Here is an 18132-nt window from a genome sequence, read left to right as displayed (position 1 = left end):
TTGCTACCAGGCTTGCAATTCTCATCACCATCTCTGCTGGCTCCACGGCCTAACAACCCTCGGTTCCCATACCGACACATCGATCCCCTGATCGATTGAACTACCATACAGACTTTGCCATAGACTCTCAGCTTCCACGCTGCACATTTACAATTGCATTTGTTACTGTTATTATCAAGTATTCCTGCTGCCATATTGTTTAACTTACTGTTCAATAAACAACATTGCGCACATGCGCAGGAATCCAATCCGGCCTCCTCACTTCCTCCATCCTACTTCCACTGACCCACTAGCGACCCCTCCGGGAACACAAACTAAACAGAACCTGACAACTATGTTCCACATTTCTCTTTCCTTTTTCGGTCTGTTGGACTAAGAGAAAGAGACTATAAGAATACGATCGATCTAATATATTTGTGTCTTTATTTTTTATAGTATGTTTAACCTTTTCCTGACCACTTATTTATATTATTTAAATATGTTTGATACAACCTATACTATAGGGATAAATATTAATACTGTATTCGATGTTCCGTAGAGTGGGAGACTGTGGATTGCATTTGGAAACCCCCCTCTTGAAATCCTGTGTTTGCCACTGGGACGGTGGTGCTCCATGTTGGCCCCACCGCCTAAGCGCATGACATCATGATTTCACGCAGAGGGGGCAGGCTGCCATCATCAGAGTGGAGACTCTGGGCGGCACTGTAGCAGTGATCCTAGCCAGATGCCAGGGTTGTGGGCCAGCGATCTTGCTGTCCACAGAGCCCTGTACTCTGTGTGACCGCACCGCTCACACACCACAAGTTACATTCCTACTGCTATGAGATAGACACTTCAGATATCACCATGGGAGTCCATACTGTATAAACTTTAATGTGGTTCTGGTTTGTTGGTATCAGGCCAGTCTGTATATTTCCCATTAAACCTCTGACATATTTGTGGGTGAAATGTTAAACAGAGAACACACAGTTTAAAAGGCGAAGAAGTTCAGTAGCTTTATTTATAGCAGTTTTTCTCCTTTGTCACAAGGTTCATCATGAGTTAAAGGTAATGGCTCAGGGAACGTTTTACTTTAAATGGCTCAGGTTTGTTACACATCAGCAAATGCTAGATATATTTATTTTATTAAGAACTTCAGACATTCCATCATGTGTTACGTACAGTATATTGTATCCAGTCTGCAAAGATGTAACTTTAAAGCTTCACAATATCCAGCTCTCCAGCTCTTCAGTTAAATCTGTAACTGTACATCAACACTTTACATTTTTAATGTTCCCATTTACCCCCAGCTCTGTATCTGCTCTTCAAGAGGAAAAGCACAAACCACAACATTCCATACAAATCTCAAGACAGTCCGCGGATTCACAACAAGCATCCACAATGCCACAGTCAGTACTACAAGAGTCAGCGCAGTCAGGACAGCCACCAGCAGAGCAGCAGGAACAGCAGAAACCAGCAGAGTCAGCCGAGCATGAACCACAAGTCAGGATGTCCAGCAGCAGGTTACACAGGGATAGGAACTGACAGAACAATAGGGCCAGGGTACACTGTACACAGCAATCTGACAAGAAGAAACAACAACTTGTGTTAGTGAAGTGAGATACTGGATGAATGGTGACACCAACCCAGGCCTGTACACTAAATAGTTCTCAGTAATTTGTAAAATGGTAAGAAATCTCTATACCACATCACATTCATGTTTCAATTGTAAAACAGCACTAGAATGAGTTACAGTACATTGATGGTACAGGGAGAAAAATGTAAAATTGCAAATGATTAGTAATTATCCTATGCATTAACCCCTTCTTGCCATGGTTCATCTAACTTACATTGCAGGCCACAAATCATAAAGTTTGGTAAAGTAATAGTAGTATAGAATTCAAATCTATTATCCAATATTTTGTACTTTACACTATCATCCTGCAAATTATGATTAAATATGAGTTTGCACTAAAAAAATATACAAAAAACGTTGCAACAAAACCACATGCAAACATAATGTAACACACAAAGGGCCTAGGGGGTAATTCCAAGTTGATCGCAGCAGGACATTTTTTAGCAGTTGGGCATAACCATGTGCACTGCAGGGGAGGCAGATATAACATTTGCAGAGAGAGTTAGATTTGGGGGGGTTATTTTATTTCTGTGCAGGGTAAATACTGGCTGCTTTATTTTTACACTGCAATTTAGATTTCAGTTTGAACACACCACACCCAAATCTAACTCTCTCTGCACATGTTAAATCTGCCTCCCCTGCAGTGCACATGGTTTTGCCCAGTTGCTAACAGAATTCCTGCTGCGATCAACTTGGATTTACCCCCCTAATTCAGATCTGATCGCAGCAGCAAATTTTTTAGCTAATGGGCAAAACCATGGGGGTAATTCTGACATACCCCCCAACTGTCCCGATTTTGGCGGGACAGTCCCGTTTTTCACGGTCTGTCCCGCTGTCCCACCCGCGGGTCGCAGTGTCCCGCGGGTGGGGGGGCAGTTGGGAGATCCCTCCCTGTCACTCGCAGCTCTGAGGAGAGCAGCGGCGAATAGATGCTATGCGCACAGCGTCTATTCACGGCAGAGAGGGACAGGGGGCATGACCAGCAGCTCTCACAGCGCTGTTCATGCCCCCATAATGACCAAAATGGGGGCGTGACTTGCGATCGCGGCACTTACCGCGAGGTCGCGCCCCCTTTCGGTAGGCCACGCCCCCTAAAAATCGGGCGTGGTCCCTCTGCTGGAGATGCCAAAGTTGGGAGGTATGAATTCTGAGTTGATCGCAGCAGAAAGTTTGTTAGCAATTGGGCAAAACCATGTGCACTGCAGGGGGGGCAGATATAACATTTGCAGAGGGAGATAGATTTGGGTGGGTTATTTCGTTTCTGTGCAGGGTAAATACTGGCTGCTTTATTTTTACACTGCAATTTAGATTGCAGATTGAACACACCCCACCCAAATCTAACTCTCTCTGCACATGTTATATCTGCCTCCCCTGCAGTGCACATGGTTTCGCCCAACTGCTAAAAGATTTTCTGCTGCGATCAACTTGGAATTACCCCCCATGTGCACTGCAGGGGAGGCAGATATACCATGTGCAGAGAGAGTTAGATTTGGGTGTGGTGTGTTCAAACTGAAATCTAAATTGCAGTGTAAAAATAAAGCAGCCAGTATTTACCCTGCACAGAAACAAAATAACTCACCCAAATCTAATTCTCTCTACAAATGTTATATCTGTCCCCCCTGAAGTGCACATGGGGGGGTCATTCCGAGTTGATCGCAAGCTGAAAAAGTTCGCTGCGATTCTGGAAAAAAATGGCACTTCTGCGCATGCGTATACGCCGCAGTGCGCACGCATGACGTACTTTCACAACGGCCGATGTATTTTTACACAAGGTCTAGCGAAGCTTTTCAGTCGCACTGCTGGCTGCAGAGTGATTGACAGGAAGTGGGCGTTTCTGGGTGTCACCTGACCGTTTGCAGGGAGTGTTCGGAAAAACGCAAGTGTGCCAGGAAAATGCAGGCGTGGCTGGGCGAACGCAGGGCGTGTTTGTGACATCAAACCAGGAACTGAACAGTCTGAAGTGATCGCAAGCGCTGAGTAGGTCTGGAGCTCCTCTAAAACTGCACAATTTTTTTCTTGTAGCCGCTCTGCTATCCTTTTCGTTTGCACTTTTGCTAAGCTAAAATACACTCCCAGAGGGTTTAGCGTTTGCACGACTGCTAAAAACTGCTAGCGAGTGATCAACTCGGAATGACCCCCATGGTTTTGCCCAACTGCTAACAAATTTGCTGCTGCGATAAACTCTGAATTACCCCCAAAATACCTACTAAATGTAAATGTGTGTAGAGTTTGTAAATACCACATCTGTCTAGTTTTAAACAATTACATCTACAATATTACCAAATTGCAAACTGGATAAATATTTTTTTTGGGGGGAGCGCCTAATTTATATGAAAACTAAAATTCAAGTTCTAGCATTCTTTTACTACTTAACCTTTCTTTTGTGTTAGGAACTGAGTACCTGGAACTCTGGAAACTGGGTGGCAACTGGGGTGTTCCAGTACTCACGTGTAGAGCTGCGACTGGAACTGGATAATCGCAGCTACACCTACTCTAGCCCCTAGTGACTGTTATTACTCCTAGTAGTCGATTGGCACCTGCAGAGCTAGGCTTCGCCTTTAGCAGCCGCGTTTGAATGGGCGAATTAGGTCCACTAACACTTCGATGCCCCCAGGTCTTACGAGGTAACAAGGCACCAATTGAGACTAAGAGTGAATAAGAGGGAAGCTAACTAAGACTAACGTGACAACAAACGGCTTAGAATACAGAAAAAACAACAAACAAATTATGGGGGTCATTCCGAGTTGATCGCTCGTTATTTTTTTCTCGCAACGGAGCGATTAGTCGCTAATGCGCATGCGCAATGTCCGCAGTGTGACTGCTCCAAGTAAATTTGCTATGCAGTTAGGTATTTTACTCACGGCATTACAAGGTTTTTTCTTCGTTCTGGTGATCGTAATGTGATTGACAGGAAGTGGGTGTTTCTGGGCGGAAACTGGCCGTTTTATGGGAGTGTGTGAAAAAACGCTACCGTTTCTGGGGAAAACGCGGGAGTGTCTGAAGAAACGGGGGAGTGTCTGGGCGAACGCTGGGTGTGTTTGTGACGTCAAACCAGGAACGAAACTGACTGAACTTAGCGTGTGCAATGCTGCTAAAAGCAGCTTGCGAGCGAACAACTCGGAATGAGGGCCTATGTGAGGCGCTGCCGCCCAACCCAAACACAAAGACTAAAAGGTAGGTGGCCGAACCGCAGAATGCGACCCTGTCGCTACTCAAGGTAAACAACTAAAGTATTGTGGCCTAGCCGCATAATGCGACACCATCGCAAATAAGCAACAAAGGCTGTGCGGAAACTACTGCAGAAACATCACAACAGAAAGAGAAACAGAAGTGGCCTAGGTCGAAAAGTGCAGCAGAGCCGCTTGGCTCACGGTGTATATAAAGACAGCCGGAATTCTGAGGTGTTCTGGAATCAGACTTAATTCCACTGGAAGCAGATCAGGAGGCGAGCTGGACATGACCCTTCTGACTGGAAGCGGAGAACAGGAACACCAGAAATCACAAACTGGAACTTCTAACCGGGAGCAAGCTTACTGGCTCACAGAAAGCTATCACCAGTGGGGCTGCACTGTCCTGACCCCCATAAAAGGCTTTGCTGACCAATCATGGGAGACCAGGCAGCCCAGCCACCTGGACCCTGAATTAGGCCAGCTGCTACTTGGCGCGCTAAGCGCGGTGTCCCGGCTGCTTAGTAACAGCCGGGACTGAATTACAGAGCAACCGCCTGGCGTAAGTGACACGCTGCCCCTTTGCCTAGCAACGGCCGGGAGCCGGCGTGTCCTGTTACCGCCGCGGCGGCTGACAGAACCCCCCCTTGAGGAGGGTTTAAGCAACCCCTACATCCGGGTTTATGAGAAAACTCCTGGAAAAAAGCTTTTTTGAGCTTAGGGGCATGCAAATCCTTGTCCAGAACCCAAGATCTCTCTTTTGGCCCATACCCCTTCAAATGGACTAAAAGAAAGAGCTGACAACGGGATAACTTTGAATCCAAGACCTTCTCCACCAGCAACTCCTGTTGACCCTGAACATTCACAGGAGATCTACCCCTGATGACTCTCAGAGGGAATTTCTTGGTAATGACAAATGGCTTTAGCAAAGAACAATGAAAGGTGTTAGATATCTTTAGAGATCTGGGCAACTGTAGCCGAAAGGCTACCGGGTTGATCTGCTTAATAATCAGGAATGGTCCAATGAATCTGAGTCCTAACTTAGCTAATAGTTGCCAGAGTTTGATATTACGAGTTGACAACCGCATCTTGTCTCCCACCTTAAAGGTGCATGGGCGTCAGAACTTGTACGGAAAAAAAAATTCTCCTGGAAGGCAGCTCTCTTAAGGGACAGGTGTACATTTCTCCAAATAGCTCTGAGCCAGGAAATCAAGGGCAAGTATGAAGATGGATTATTGGAACTAAATGAATTAGTTCTAGGATGGTAGCCAACAACTGAAAAGAGCGGGAACACCTTGGTGGAAGAATGGCAGGCATTGGTGTAGGCAAACTCGGCCAGGGGAAGAAATTCTGACCAATTATTCTGAAGCTTAGAGGCATAACAACACAGATACTGCTTCAGGGATTGGTTCACACGTTCCATCTGTCTGTTAGACTGCTCATGGTATTCAGAGGTTAAACTGAGCTTCATGTTTAACGAGGTGCAAAAGGCCTTCCAGAAATGGGCAGCAAACTGTGGTCTTCGGTCTGAAATAATATCCGTGGGCAGCCCATGGAGTCTGAAAACATGGCATAGAAACAGGACCACCAGAGGTTTGGTGGACGGCAACTGAGGCAGAGCAACAAAATGGGCCATCTTGCTAAACCGATCCACCACCACTCAGATAACCTGAAAACCAGAAGAGTGTGGAAGATCCACCACAAAATCCATCGAAATGTGTGACCATGGCCTGACCAGAATAGCTGGAGGCAGGAGTTGCCCAACGGGAAGAGATTGGGGCACCTTGTGCCTGGCACAGTCTTGGCAGGAGAGAATGAACTCCCTAACGTCCATGGCGATATTTGGCCACCAAACTGAGAGAGAAAACAGCTCCAGCATCTTAGCAATACCCAGATGACCAGCAACCTTGTTGTTGTGAAACTTGGCAAGGAGACTGCCTCTCAAGAATACCGGAATGAAAAGATGGCCAGCAGGGGTGTTACTGGGGGCCTGATCCTGAACCTGAAGTAATTGTGTGTGCAAATCCTGGGTGAGACCGGTCCGAATGGCAGTCGCCAGAATGATAGAGGTGGCAGGTGGTCGGACTACATGAACAGGCAGGAAACAACGTGACAAGGCAGCTTTAGTATTCTTAGAACCAGGTCTACAGGTGATGATGAAATTGAATCGAGTAAAGAAAAGTGCCCAGTGAGCCTGATGAGAAATTAGACGCTTAGCTTACTCGATGTACTGTAAGTTTTTTGTGGTCAGTGAACACAGTTATTGTATGCCTTTCCCCTTCTAGCCAGTGCCTCCATTTTTCGAAGGCCCACTTAATGGCCTTAATTACCAACATCATAGTTGGCCTCAGCAGAAGATAACTTTTTAGACATGAAGGCATAGGGCTGCAGTACCAAAGAATTGGGGTCTTCCTGGGACAGGACTGCACCTACCCCAACTTCAGAAGCATCTACCTCAACAATAAATGGTATATCAGGGTTCGGGTGTCTCAGGACGGGAACCGTTACAAAGGCCTGTTTCAATGCCTGGAAAGCACGCTCCGCCTGTGGTCATTTAGATGGATCAGCACCCTTTCTCGTCAATGCCACAATGGGAGCTACCAATTACGAGAAGGCGTGAATGAAGCATCTATAATAGTTGGCAAAACCCAAAAACCTCTGGATAGCCTTCAGGTTAGTGAGTTGAGCCCAATTCAGGACTGCCTGGAGTTTTTGGGTTCCATAAAAAAACTGTCAGGCGAAATGATGTATCCTAAGAAGGACACCTCCGTGACATCAAATTTGCATTTCTCCAGTTTGGCGTAAAAGATGATTCTCCTGCAATTTTTGGAGCACCTGCCGAACAAGGAGACAATGTTGTTCTGGGGACTCAGAATAGATTAAAATGTCATCAAAGTATACCACCACGAATCTCCCCAGGAAGTTACGAAGGATGTAATTTATCAAATCCTGGATCACCACGGGGGCATTAGAAAGAGACCAAACGGCATCACAAGGTACTCATAGTGCCCGGATTATGTACTAAAACTGGTTTTCCACTCACCCCCGGATCTTATTTGGATGAGGTTGTATGCTCCTCTTAGGTCAGTCTTGGAAAAGATGACCACGGTGCGAAGTTGGTCAAACAACACGGAAATGAAGGGTAAAGGGTAGGTGTTTTTTACCGTAATTTTATTCAGGCCTCAATAATCGATGCATGGTCTTAGGGAACCGTCCTTCTTTCCGACAAGAAAGAACTCTGCACTCAAAGGAGACTTAGATGGCCTGATGAACCCCTTTTTAAGACTATCTCGCATGTAGTCACCCATGGCCTTGGTCTCTGGGTCAGATAGTGCATAGAGTCTCCACTTAGGTAAAGGGGCATCAGGGACCAGTTCTATTGCGCAATCATAGGAATGATTAGGTGGAAGGGCATCTGCTTTACTTTTAGAAAATACGTCCACAAAGTCCTGGTAAATGGCAGGAATACCCTCAGGAGTTACTAATGCGACTCACACAGGACGAGTAATACATCTTATCGAGCATTCGGAACCCCAACGTGAAATCTCACCTGACCTCAAATCGATGGTCGGATTGTGGTTAGTGAGCCAGGGTAACTCAAGACTAATGGAACAGCAGGACAGTGGGTGAGAAGGAGCACTAACACACCAATAGTCAACTGTAAAGGTGGAGTCTGGTGAGTAATCAACCCGTTAAGTTAGAAAAGGGATTACCATCCAGTCCTCACATAGTAATGAGTCGTTTGAGTTTGAGCTGTAAAATACAGAGTGCCTGGGCCAAAGTGACATCCACTCCACTATTAACAAACGCAGATACAGAAGAGTCCCGACCCTCGAAAGATATCTTAATAGGAACTAACACTGAGTCATGTGAGTAAACAAGCTGAAGGCCTAAGTAAACCCCTCAAAATTCACTTGGTCAGTGCGTTTCCCTGCTTGTTAGAGCAGAAACGGGCCACATGTCTCTTGCCACAACAGTATAAACAGAGACCTAGATTCAGTCTCTGAATTCTCTCTTCAGAGGAAATTCTGGACAAACCCACTTGCATCGGTTCCTCTGTTTCCTCAGAGAGAGCATACACACATGAACTAGGCCTAAAACTTGCCCCTTTATCAGTTCTCCATTCCCTGAGACGTCGATCCATCTTAATAGTAAGCTCCATGAGTTTATCAAGAGTCTCCGGAACTGGGTACTGAATGAGACTATCATATGCTCTGACAAGCCAAGGCGAAACTGACTGCGCAAGGCAGGATCATTCCAGCCACAATCATTCGACCATCAGTGAAACTCCGTACAAAACACTTCAACGGTATTCTTACCCTGTCTTAATACACGTAAATGGCTTTCTACAGATGCCTCATGATGGGTCATCATACAAAAGACCTAAAGACTTAAAAAAGGCATCTACAGTGAGTAAGGCTGGATCATCTGCACTAAGACCAAAGGCCCATGTTTGTGGATCCCCCTGTAGTAAAGACATCACTATGCCCATCCGCTGACACTCTGAACCTGAGAATCGTGGCCTTAAACGAAAGTAAAGCTTACAACTCTCACGGAAGTTAAAAAAGTATTTTCGGTTGCCCGAAAAGTGGACGGGGAGGTTCATATTAGGTTCAGGAGAAGCACCCTGGGAAGTTAGTGATAGATCCTCCTGAGACCTAACCCATAAGGAGAGGTCCTCCACCATTTGAGTAAGGTTCTGGATCTGACTAGCCAGAAATTGGCTAGGATTCTGACCTTGCACAGAGGGATTCATGGAAAATCTTGAGGCCACCCTGTTTTGTGGCCGGTAATAATGTTAGGAACTGAGTACCTGGAACTCTGGAAACTGGGTGGCAACTGGGGTGTTCCAGTACTCACGTGCGGAGCTGTGACTGGAACTGGACAATCGCAGATACACCTACTCTAGCCCCTGTCTCTGTTATTCCTACCAGTAGTCGATTGGCGCATGCAGAGCTAGGCTTCGCCTTTAGCAGCCGCATTTGAATGGGCGAATTAGGTCCACCCAGACTCCGATGCCCAAGACTAATGTGACTACAAATGGGTTAGAATACAGAAAAAACAACAAACAAATTATGTGTGCCACTGCCGCCCAACCCGAACACAAAGACTAAAGGCAAGTGGCCTAACTGCAGAATGCGATCCTGTCGCTACTCAAGGTAAACAACTAAAGTATTGCGGCCTAGCCGCATAATGCATCACCATCGCGAATAAGCAACAAAGGCTGTGCAGAAACCACAGCAGAAACAACACAACAGAAAGAGAAACAAAAGAAGTGGCCTCTGTCGCAAAGTGTGGCAGAGCCGCTTGACTCACGGTGCCACAAGAGGTGTATATAAAGACAGCTGGAATTCTGAGGTGTTCTTTAATCAGACTTATTTCCACTGGAAGCAGATCAGGAGGCGAGCTGAACACGATCTATCTGACTGGAAGCGGAGAACAGGAACACCAGGAATCACAAACTGGAACTTCTAACAGGGAGCAAGCAGACTGGCTCACAGGAAGCTATCACCGGCAGGGCTGCACTGTGCTGACTCCCATAAAAAGGCCCTGCTGACCAATCATGGGAGAACCAGGCAGCCCAGCCCCCCAGACCCTGATTAGGCCAGCTGCTACTTGGCGTGCTGAGCACGGCGTCCCGGCTGCTTAGTAACAGCCGGGATTAAATTATAGAGTGGCCTCCTGGCGTCTCTGGTCACCAGGCAACCGGCCAGACCAGAACGCTCGGCGGTGAAAGTGACGCGCCAGCCCCATTGCCTAGCAATGGGCGTGAGCCGGGTGTCCTGTTACCGCAGCGGTGGCTGACATTTTGTTACATGATGCAGGTATAAATGAATTCCTGGTATGCAATCAAACTGAGTTCACACAATAGAATTAAATCAGTTTAAGAGAGTCAGAAATCCAATGAAAGAATTTTTTTTTAATTTTAGTCTAAAACTTAATATAAAATTACTTAAAATGTTTTCACAGAAACGAATTCATATGACCATTACTAAGCAAAATGTTTACCCTTATTCTTTCCTTTGTATGGACGGGCTAGATGCCAGCCAATCCAGCTCACTCTGAATCACAATTGTGTATCATCCAACACTTTTCGTAGATATCAATTTCATCAGGGGTGTGTTCAGTTAAATAGCTGTATCTTCAGACAATTAGTGTCCACTTGTACATGGAAAAACAATGTTCCTAAATTAAGTAAATAGTGGTTATTGTTCTGTGCAATTCTTGCTAACTTTAGAGAACACTAGTAGCAAGAATAAAATAATGTTCATTTGAATGCCCCAAAATAATGTCTTAAGGGAGGTACTCACGGGAGAGATGTGTGCTGAGCGATCTTAACACAGACCGCTCAGCACACATCTCTCACCCCGCTCAGCACAGCGCGATGTGCTGAGCGAGGGGGAAAGCCGACGGGGGAGCCGCTCACTTCACACAACGGTGAAGTGAGCGACCCGCTAGATTGAGCCTGCATGCAGCTCAATCTAGCATCTGCGATAGCGATGAGCGGGGCCGCGCATCGCTATCGCTGGAGGGCATACGGCAGATCCGTGCTTAAAATCTAAGCAATCTAGCAAGATTGCTTAGATTTTAAGCACGGATCTCTCCGTGTGTACCCCCCTTAACATAGATATTTCTCTGCTGGTCTGTGCAGCTCTGGAGTCAGATTTTTATTGCTGCTGCAAAGACCAGAGAGATATATCTATGTAAAAAGCTATTTGGAGGCCATTAAACAAACGTCTTGCTATAAGAGTTCTCTATAGTTATCTGACTTAAAAAATTGCACAGAGTAAGAACAACTATCTCCTTAAATTAGGAACAGTGTTAATTTTGTCGATGAAAATTTTGACTAAAAGTATGTGTTGACTACAGTTTATTTCTGGACTAAAATTAGACTAAATTGAAAACTGAGGTCCACTGACTAAATCTTAACTAAAACAAAGCAAAAAAAAAAATGGGCTAAGACTAAAACTAAATTTAAAATCTTTGTTAAAGGACACTGGAATTAACACTGGAAGTAGGGTTTTAAATTAAATTGTATGTTCTTGTTTTTTGCAGACAATAAATATGACCTGCTGTGAAGGAAATAGGATTGTGTATTGCACTTGTTTATTCCAACAAATTTAAGGCATTCATTTGTATATGATATATGGGAGCACTACTGTAAATCAGACTCTGTATGTAACACTTTGTATGCCTACAGACCCTAGATTACTAAACATACAGTTAAAGGTACTGTATGCAAACTTCTCAAAGAAATTTTAGAGAAATGTTCTTCAGCAAAATCCATTATAGTATACTCAAACTGTTTGCAAAGTTATAACTAAAACACGGACTAAAATTTGACTAAACTGAAAATTGAGATCCACTGAATAAATCTTGCTAAAGTGAAGCAAAAGAAAAATACTAAAATTTCCTTTTTTTTCTTAAATTAGAACATTGTTTTTTCATGAACAAGTTTACACTCATTGTCTGAAGATACAGCCATTTAACTGAAAACACCCCTGAAGAAGTCGATATCTATGAAACTTGTTGGATGATACACAATTGTGATTTAGAGTGAGCTGTATTGGCTGGCATCTAGCCCACCCATACAAGGGAAACAATAAGTGTAAAACTTTTGTTTAGTAATGGTTATATGAATATGTTTCTGTGAAAAAAATGTAAGTCATTTTATATGAAGTTTTAGATTCAAATTATCATTTTATTCTGACTTTTTTTATTTTTTTTAAGAAACTGATTTAATTGTATTGGATAAACTCAGGTTGATTGTATACGAGGAATTAATTCATACCATCATCATCTAACATAAGAAAGTTTAAGTAATAAAAGGTTGCTACAGTAGATCAGGAATTTTAGATTCCATACAAATTAGGTGCTCCCCAAAAAAACTATATTTTTCCTTAAATACACTTGGTCCATTCTGGCAAAGAACCATTCTGGGGATTTACTGCCCATTTGAAACAATTAAAAATATTAACAAATATTAAGAAATATTAGTACTTTAAGGGAAACTATTTGTAGTACAATACAGGTACTTGTATTCTATTGTAAGAGGTATGGTGCACATGCAGTTTTACTTCACTTTATTTCAATTTCAGGTTTCTTTGAGTTAAGCTGGGTGTACACCATGCGATGGTGCGACCCTGCAATGCAAGGATGTGAGATAACGAAACATCAGATCCGCCATACACACTGTAAGATCCGCTGTGTGGTGGCACAATGTATTGTTACATGCTGCATGTAACTACACCTGCGTCGGGATTGGAATTGTCCCAATAAACATGCATCACAGTAAATAGAATGACTTAATGAACAATGGCCGGGTATGACATATCTGGGGTACACAAATCATTAATTGGTGGCATTGGGGCCCGAATAGTATAATTTTGTTGCATATCACGGTAATAAAAAATTCTATAATAAAAAATCCTTGCCAGAGCAACAGTCCAGTAAGAGCCTATTACAACACATAGAGCTTAGTTGATAGGTTTAGGTGATAACTATTGTACAGGGATGGTAGTCTTTGGGAGGGGCCTCATTTTCTACTTCCCATAGAAGCAACAGACCTGTTTGGGACTGGTTTCTCCTGTGGCAGGGCAACCCTTTCTACTCCAGCACTTCTCAAACTGTGTTTGTCATGACACTGTCTTGTGTCATGTGTCCGTCTCACAATGATAGGGGTGACAAAAAAAGACCAGTCAATCAGCAGACAGGGGGTAGATGTATTAGGCCTGGAGAAGTGATAAAGCAGCGATAAAGCAGTGAGAAGAAGTGCAAGGTGATAACGTACCAGCCAATCAGCTTCTAACTATTCATTCACATATTGGAGCTGATTGGCTGGTGCGTTATCACCTTGCATTTATCACTGCTTTATCACTTCTCCAGGCTTAATACATCTGCCCCATGGTGAGGAGAGTGTGCTTTCCCACTCTCCCCTCTGCTCCACTAAATATTGGGTGATTTTAACAAAACAAAGTCCCATTGCCTCCCTGGCCTCCTGCATCATCAGAGAGGAGGAAGGAATAGGCAAACAGCTGTAGCAGACATCTCAGCATCATGACGGTTGTCACGGAGAGAAACTGACAGCAGGCAGTCACAGACTCTGTAGGACGTGAGACTAAGAGGAAATGCAGAGCCCTACAGTAAGTAGACTTCAATTGTTAAAGAGAATTAGGTGGGAAGGGGGTGTTTAGAAACTGCTGGGCGAGTGTACTTTTGCTACAAAAAGGTTTATTTGCATTTATCTTTAAATTTGCATTTATCTTAAAATTTTGTGTCACGTATGTTCGGTATGTCATGGCAGAAAAAATGTTTGAGTACCACTGCTCTACACTCATGCTTGTCCTGCTAAAGTGTTTTATTAAATAATAAGTTGATACCCTCCATCAAGTTTGACCTGTGGAAAAACTATATTATTTATTAATATTATTATAGAAGAAGAGGATGGGGAGGAGGAGGATCAGGAGGAGGAGGAAGAAGAGGAGGAGGAGGAGGAGGAGGAGGAGGAGGAAGAAGAAGAGGAGGAGGAAGAGTAAGTAGAGGAGGAGGAGGAAGAAAAAGGTTTTTATAAGAAATTTAATTTTACAGTCTTGGTTTTTGGTTATGATTATTTTAAAAGTTGAGTTATCTAAATGTATAATGTTTAGAGAATGGTATTGTTAGGGTTTTCAGGCCTCTTTATTTTATATTTTATTTATGTGGGAATAAAGATCATTCTGTGTCATGCAGAATGAACGATAACGTTCTGGAGGGAGACAATATTTTCTAAGATGCTTTTTTACAGATGCTTTTATTTTGAAAATCTCAGATGGGGCTCCCCATTGTTGGATTACTATTTCTGATGGTAATCTGATATTAGCTAACAGATGAATCCAAGGGTAAATTACATGGGTAAATATCTTCTAAAATGAAAAATCATATGGTTATATTTTTAAATCTCAAATCTGCCTTTTAGTTTTGTAAATGGCACCCCTGAGGATCACCCCTAATAACTAATAGTGATTCATGTTATGATTCCTCTAAGCATTATTTATTTATGAGTGAATGCTTGTACTTGTGATACTGTTGATTTAAGCCTTTAGAAAATTAATGTGTCATAGTCTTTTTGGGGATGGGAAGAGGGGTCTTGAAACAAAGGGTGAATAGTCATGGAGAAATAATATTAGGTTGGTAGAAAGTAGCAGTGGAAGACATGACTGCAGAGTGGACATACCCTCTTGTGCACCAGGGGGAAGGTATGGATGCTCATTCCCTTCATTGCTTGCTCGGCAGTTCTGCTTCTCGAGATGTGGCTGGGAAGGTGACTTTTTCTGAGAACTGGTCTTAGTATTTTCAGCAGAACTCAACCCAGGGTAAGGATAGCACTGTGTCCCATTCGTCACTTGAGGAGCCTGGGTCACAGGAGGCGTCAAAGAAGAACGACCTGCAAGGAGAAGCTTAGGCAAATTCATTCTCAATAAGGAAAAAAATATATTTTAAATATAGTCACAATCTTTTGGAAAATAATTAGCTGTATTGAATTGTAATTGCTTCAAATAGTATGGTATAATGTATGTGTATTTTTCATTTGATATGTATCATGAGGAAGAACATTGGTGGTTCTCCAGTAATTCACAAAATTATATATAATTTGCATTTATACAGTACATTTAGATAATCTCCTTCCACCAAATATGTGCTACAGCAGTGGTTTCCAAACTTTGTTGAATCACGGCGCCCTAGAATATCAGAATTTTTTTCACGGCACCCCTAGGCCAAAAATTTCTTATTGAGAAATTTGGAAATAAATATTACATTAAGTAGATCGCGTTTATATGTCATACTTAGGGTCAGTTGTGTGGTGAGGGACAAGGTTTGCTTCTGTTTGGCCACATATTTTATGACTGGCAGCCACCAGCACTGGTTTTGCCTATTATATTGACCATGAATAATTTGAATTGGTCCTGGACCACCAACCCAGGGCACCCCTGCAAGTGTCCCGAGGCACCCCAGAGAGCCACGGCACACAGTTTGGGAACCTCTGTGCTACAGTATTAGATACATTTTTAATTAGAGTGACAAAGGTTTTCTTACTATAAAATATGTTTTCGACCCTGGTGGGGTAATGTATAGATTTAAAATTCAGAGAAAGGTTGTATCTTCTAACACTCTAAGTATCTCTAGATTCGCCATAATGTACTGTCTCTAAAACTTCCCTGCCAAATCTAGATGTCCTAATACTTTTTTTATGTGTTGTAAAGCATTTCAGATATGGGTGTTGTGAAACAGGTAATCAGATGTAGAAACAGGTGTGATTTTGGTGAGTACGCTGTTAGTTTTAAATCAGCAATCACTTATAAGATCACACCGGTTCCTTGATCTTGACGTTATTACATAACGCTCATGGGGAGTAATTCCAAGTTGATCGCAGCAGGACATTTTTTAGCAGTTGGGCAAAACCATGTGCACTGCAGGGGGGCAGATATAACATTTGCAGAGAGAGTTAGATTTGGGTGGGTTGTTTTGTTTCTGTGCAGGGTAAATACTGGCTGCTTTATTTTTACACTGCAATTTAGATTGCAGACTGAACTCACCACACCCAAATCTATCTCTCTCTGCACATGTTATATCTGCCTCCCCTGCAGTGCACATGGTTTTGCCCAACTGCTAACAAAGTTCCTGCTGCGATTAACTCAGAATTGCCCCCATGGTGTTTATACACAGACCCTGACACAGACCTCTCTTTGGTACAGAGTGATACATGCTTATCTTAATGAAAGCTCTTACCTAAGCCATGTTGCAAGACATTTATTTGAAGACAATTAGCAGAGTACATTATCTTTCAGTAAGCGAAGGTCCATGGATAAGAATAGGTACCTGCCTTTGTCTAAATGTGGTTATAATTAGAGATGAGCGGGTTCAGTTCCTCGGAATCCGAACCCCCCCGAACTTCAGCCTTTTTACACGGGTCCGAGGCAGACTCGGATCTTCCCGCCTTGCTCGGTTAACCCGAGCGCGCCCGAACGTCATCATCCCGCTGTCGGATTCTCGCGAGGCTCGTATTCTATCGCGAGACTCGGATTCTATATAAGGAGCCGCGCGTCGCCGCCATTTTCACACGTGCATTGAGATTGATAGGGAGAGGACGTGGCTGGCGTCCTCTCCGGTAGAATAGATAGAGACACTTGAGTTGATTTACTACTAACTTAGTAATTTTGGGGAGCATTAGGAGTACTCAGAGTGCAGAGTTTTGCTGATAGTTACTAGTGACCACCACCAGTTTTATTTATTATTTAATATAATCCGTTCTCTGCCTGAAAAAAAACGATACACAGTCACATACCATATCTGTGCTCAGCCTCAGTGTGCTGCATGATAATATCATCTATGTATATCTGACTGTGCTGAGTGCTCACTGCTCACACAGCTGAATTGTGGGGGAGACTGGGGTGCAGTTATAGCAGGAGTACAGTGCACACTTTTGCTGCCAGTGTGACTGACCAGTGACCACCAGTATATTGTCTGCCTGAAAAAGTTAAACTCTACTGTGGTGTTTTTTTTTTTTATTCTTTAAACGCATTCTGCTGACAGTGTCCAGCAGGTCCGTCATTCATTATATTATATAAATATTTACCTGCAGTAGTGTTATATTTTTTTTGTTCATCTCTATCATCTTTATCATCTCTATATTAGCAGACGCAGTACGGTAGTCCACGGCTGTGGCTACCTCTGTGTCGTCAGTGCTCGTCCATAATTGTATACCTACCTGTGGTGGGGTTTTTTTTTCTATCTTCTTCATACTAGTAGTTTAGGAGTCTGCTGACAGTGTCCAGCAGGTCCGTCATTATATTATATATACCTGCAGTAGTGATATATATATATTTTTTATATCATTATCATCTCTATACTAGCAGACGCAGTATGGTAGTCCACGGCTGTAGCTACCTCTGTGTCGTCAGTGCTCATCCATAATTGTATACCTACCTGTGGTGGGTTTTTTTTTTCTATCTTCTTCATACTAGTAGTTTAGGAGTCTGCTGACAGTGTCCAGCAGATCCGTCATTATATTATATATACCTGCAGTAGTGATATATATATATTTTTTATATCATTATCATCTCTATACTAGCAGACGCAGTACGGTAGTCCACGGCTGTAGCTACCTCTGTGTCGTCAGTGCTCGTCCATAATTGTATACCTACCTGTGGTGGGTTTTTTTTTTTCTATCTTCTTCATACTAGTAGTTTAGGAGTCTGCTGACAGTGTCCAGCAGGTCCGTCATTATATTATATATACCTGCAGTAGTGATATATATATATTTTTTATATCATTATCATCTCTATACTAGCAGACGCAGTACGGTAGTCCACG

At 43.2% G+C, this 18132-nt stretch overlaps 1 protein-coding gene across 1 annotated transcript in view; it reads right to left on the bottom strand.

Moving 5' to 3' along the window:
• Positions 1–969: 969 nt before the first annotated feature.
• The window catches only part of LOC135051063 (myoD family inhibitor-like), an 82496-nt gene continuing 65333 nt past the window's right edge, over positions 970–18132 (bottom strand). The window contains exons 3-4 of the mRNA XM_063957243.1: positions 14996–15205; positions 970–1561 (exon numbers count right to left, since the gene is read on the bottom strand). Of these exons, the coding sequence (XP_063813313.1) occupies positions 1305–1561; positions 14996–15205 (467 nt within the window). The 3' untranslated portion in view covers positions 970–1304. The remainder of the gene's footprint in view (positions 1562–14995; positions 15206–18132) is intronic.

This window comes from Pseudophryne corroboree, chromosome 2 (assembly GCF_028390025.1).
Source record: "Pseudophryne corroboree isolate aPseCor3 chromosome 2, aPseCor3.hap2, whole genome shotgun sequence".
NCBI lineage: Eukaryota > Metazoa > Chordata > Amphibia > Anura > Myobatrachidae > Pseudophryne > Pseudophryne corroboree.
The sequence above is the reverse complement of the archived record's forward strand: the minus strand, read 5'-3'. Positions and strand labels throughout refer to the sequence as shown.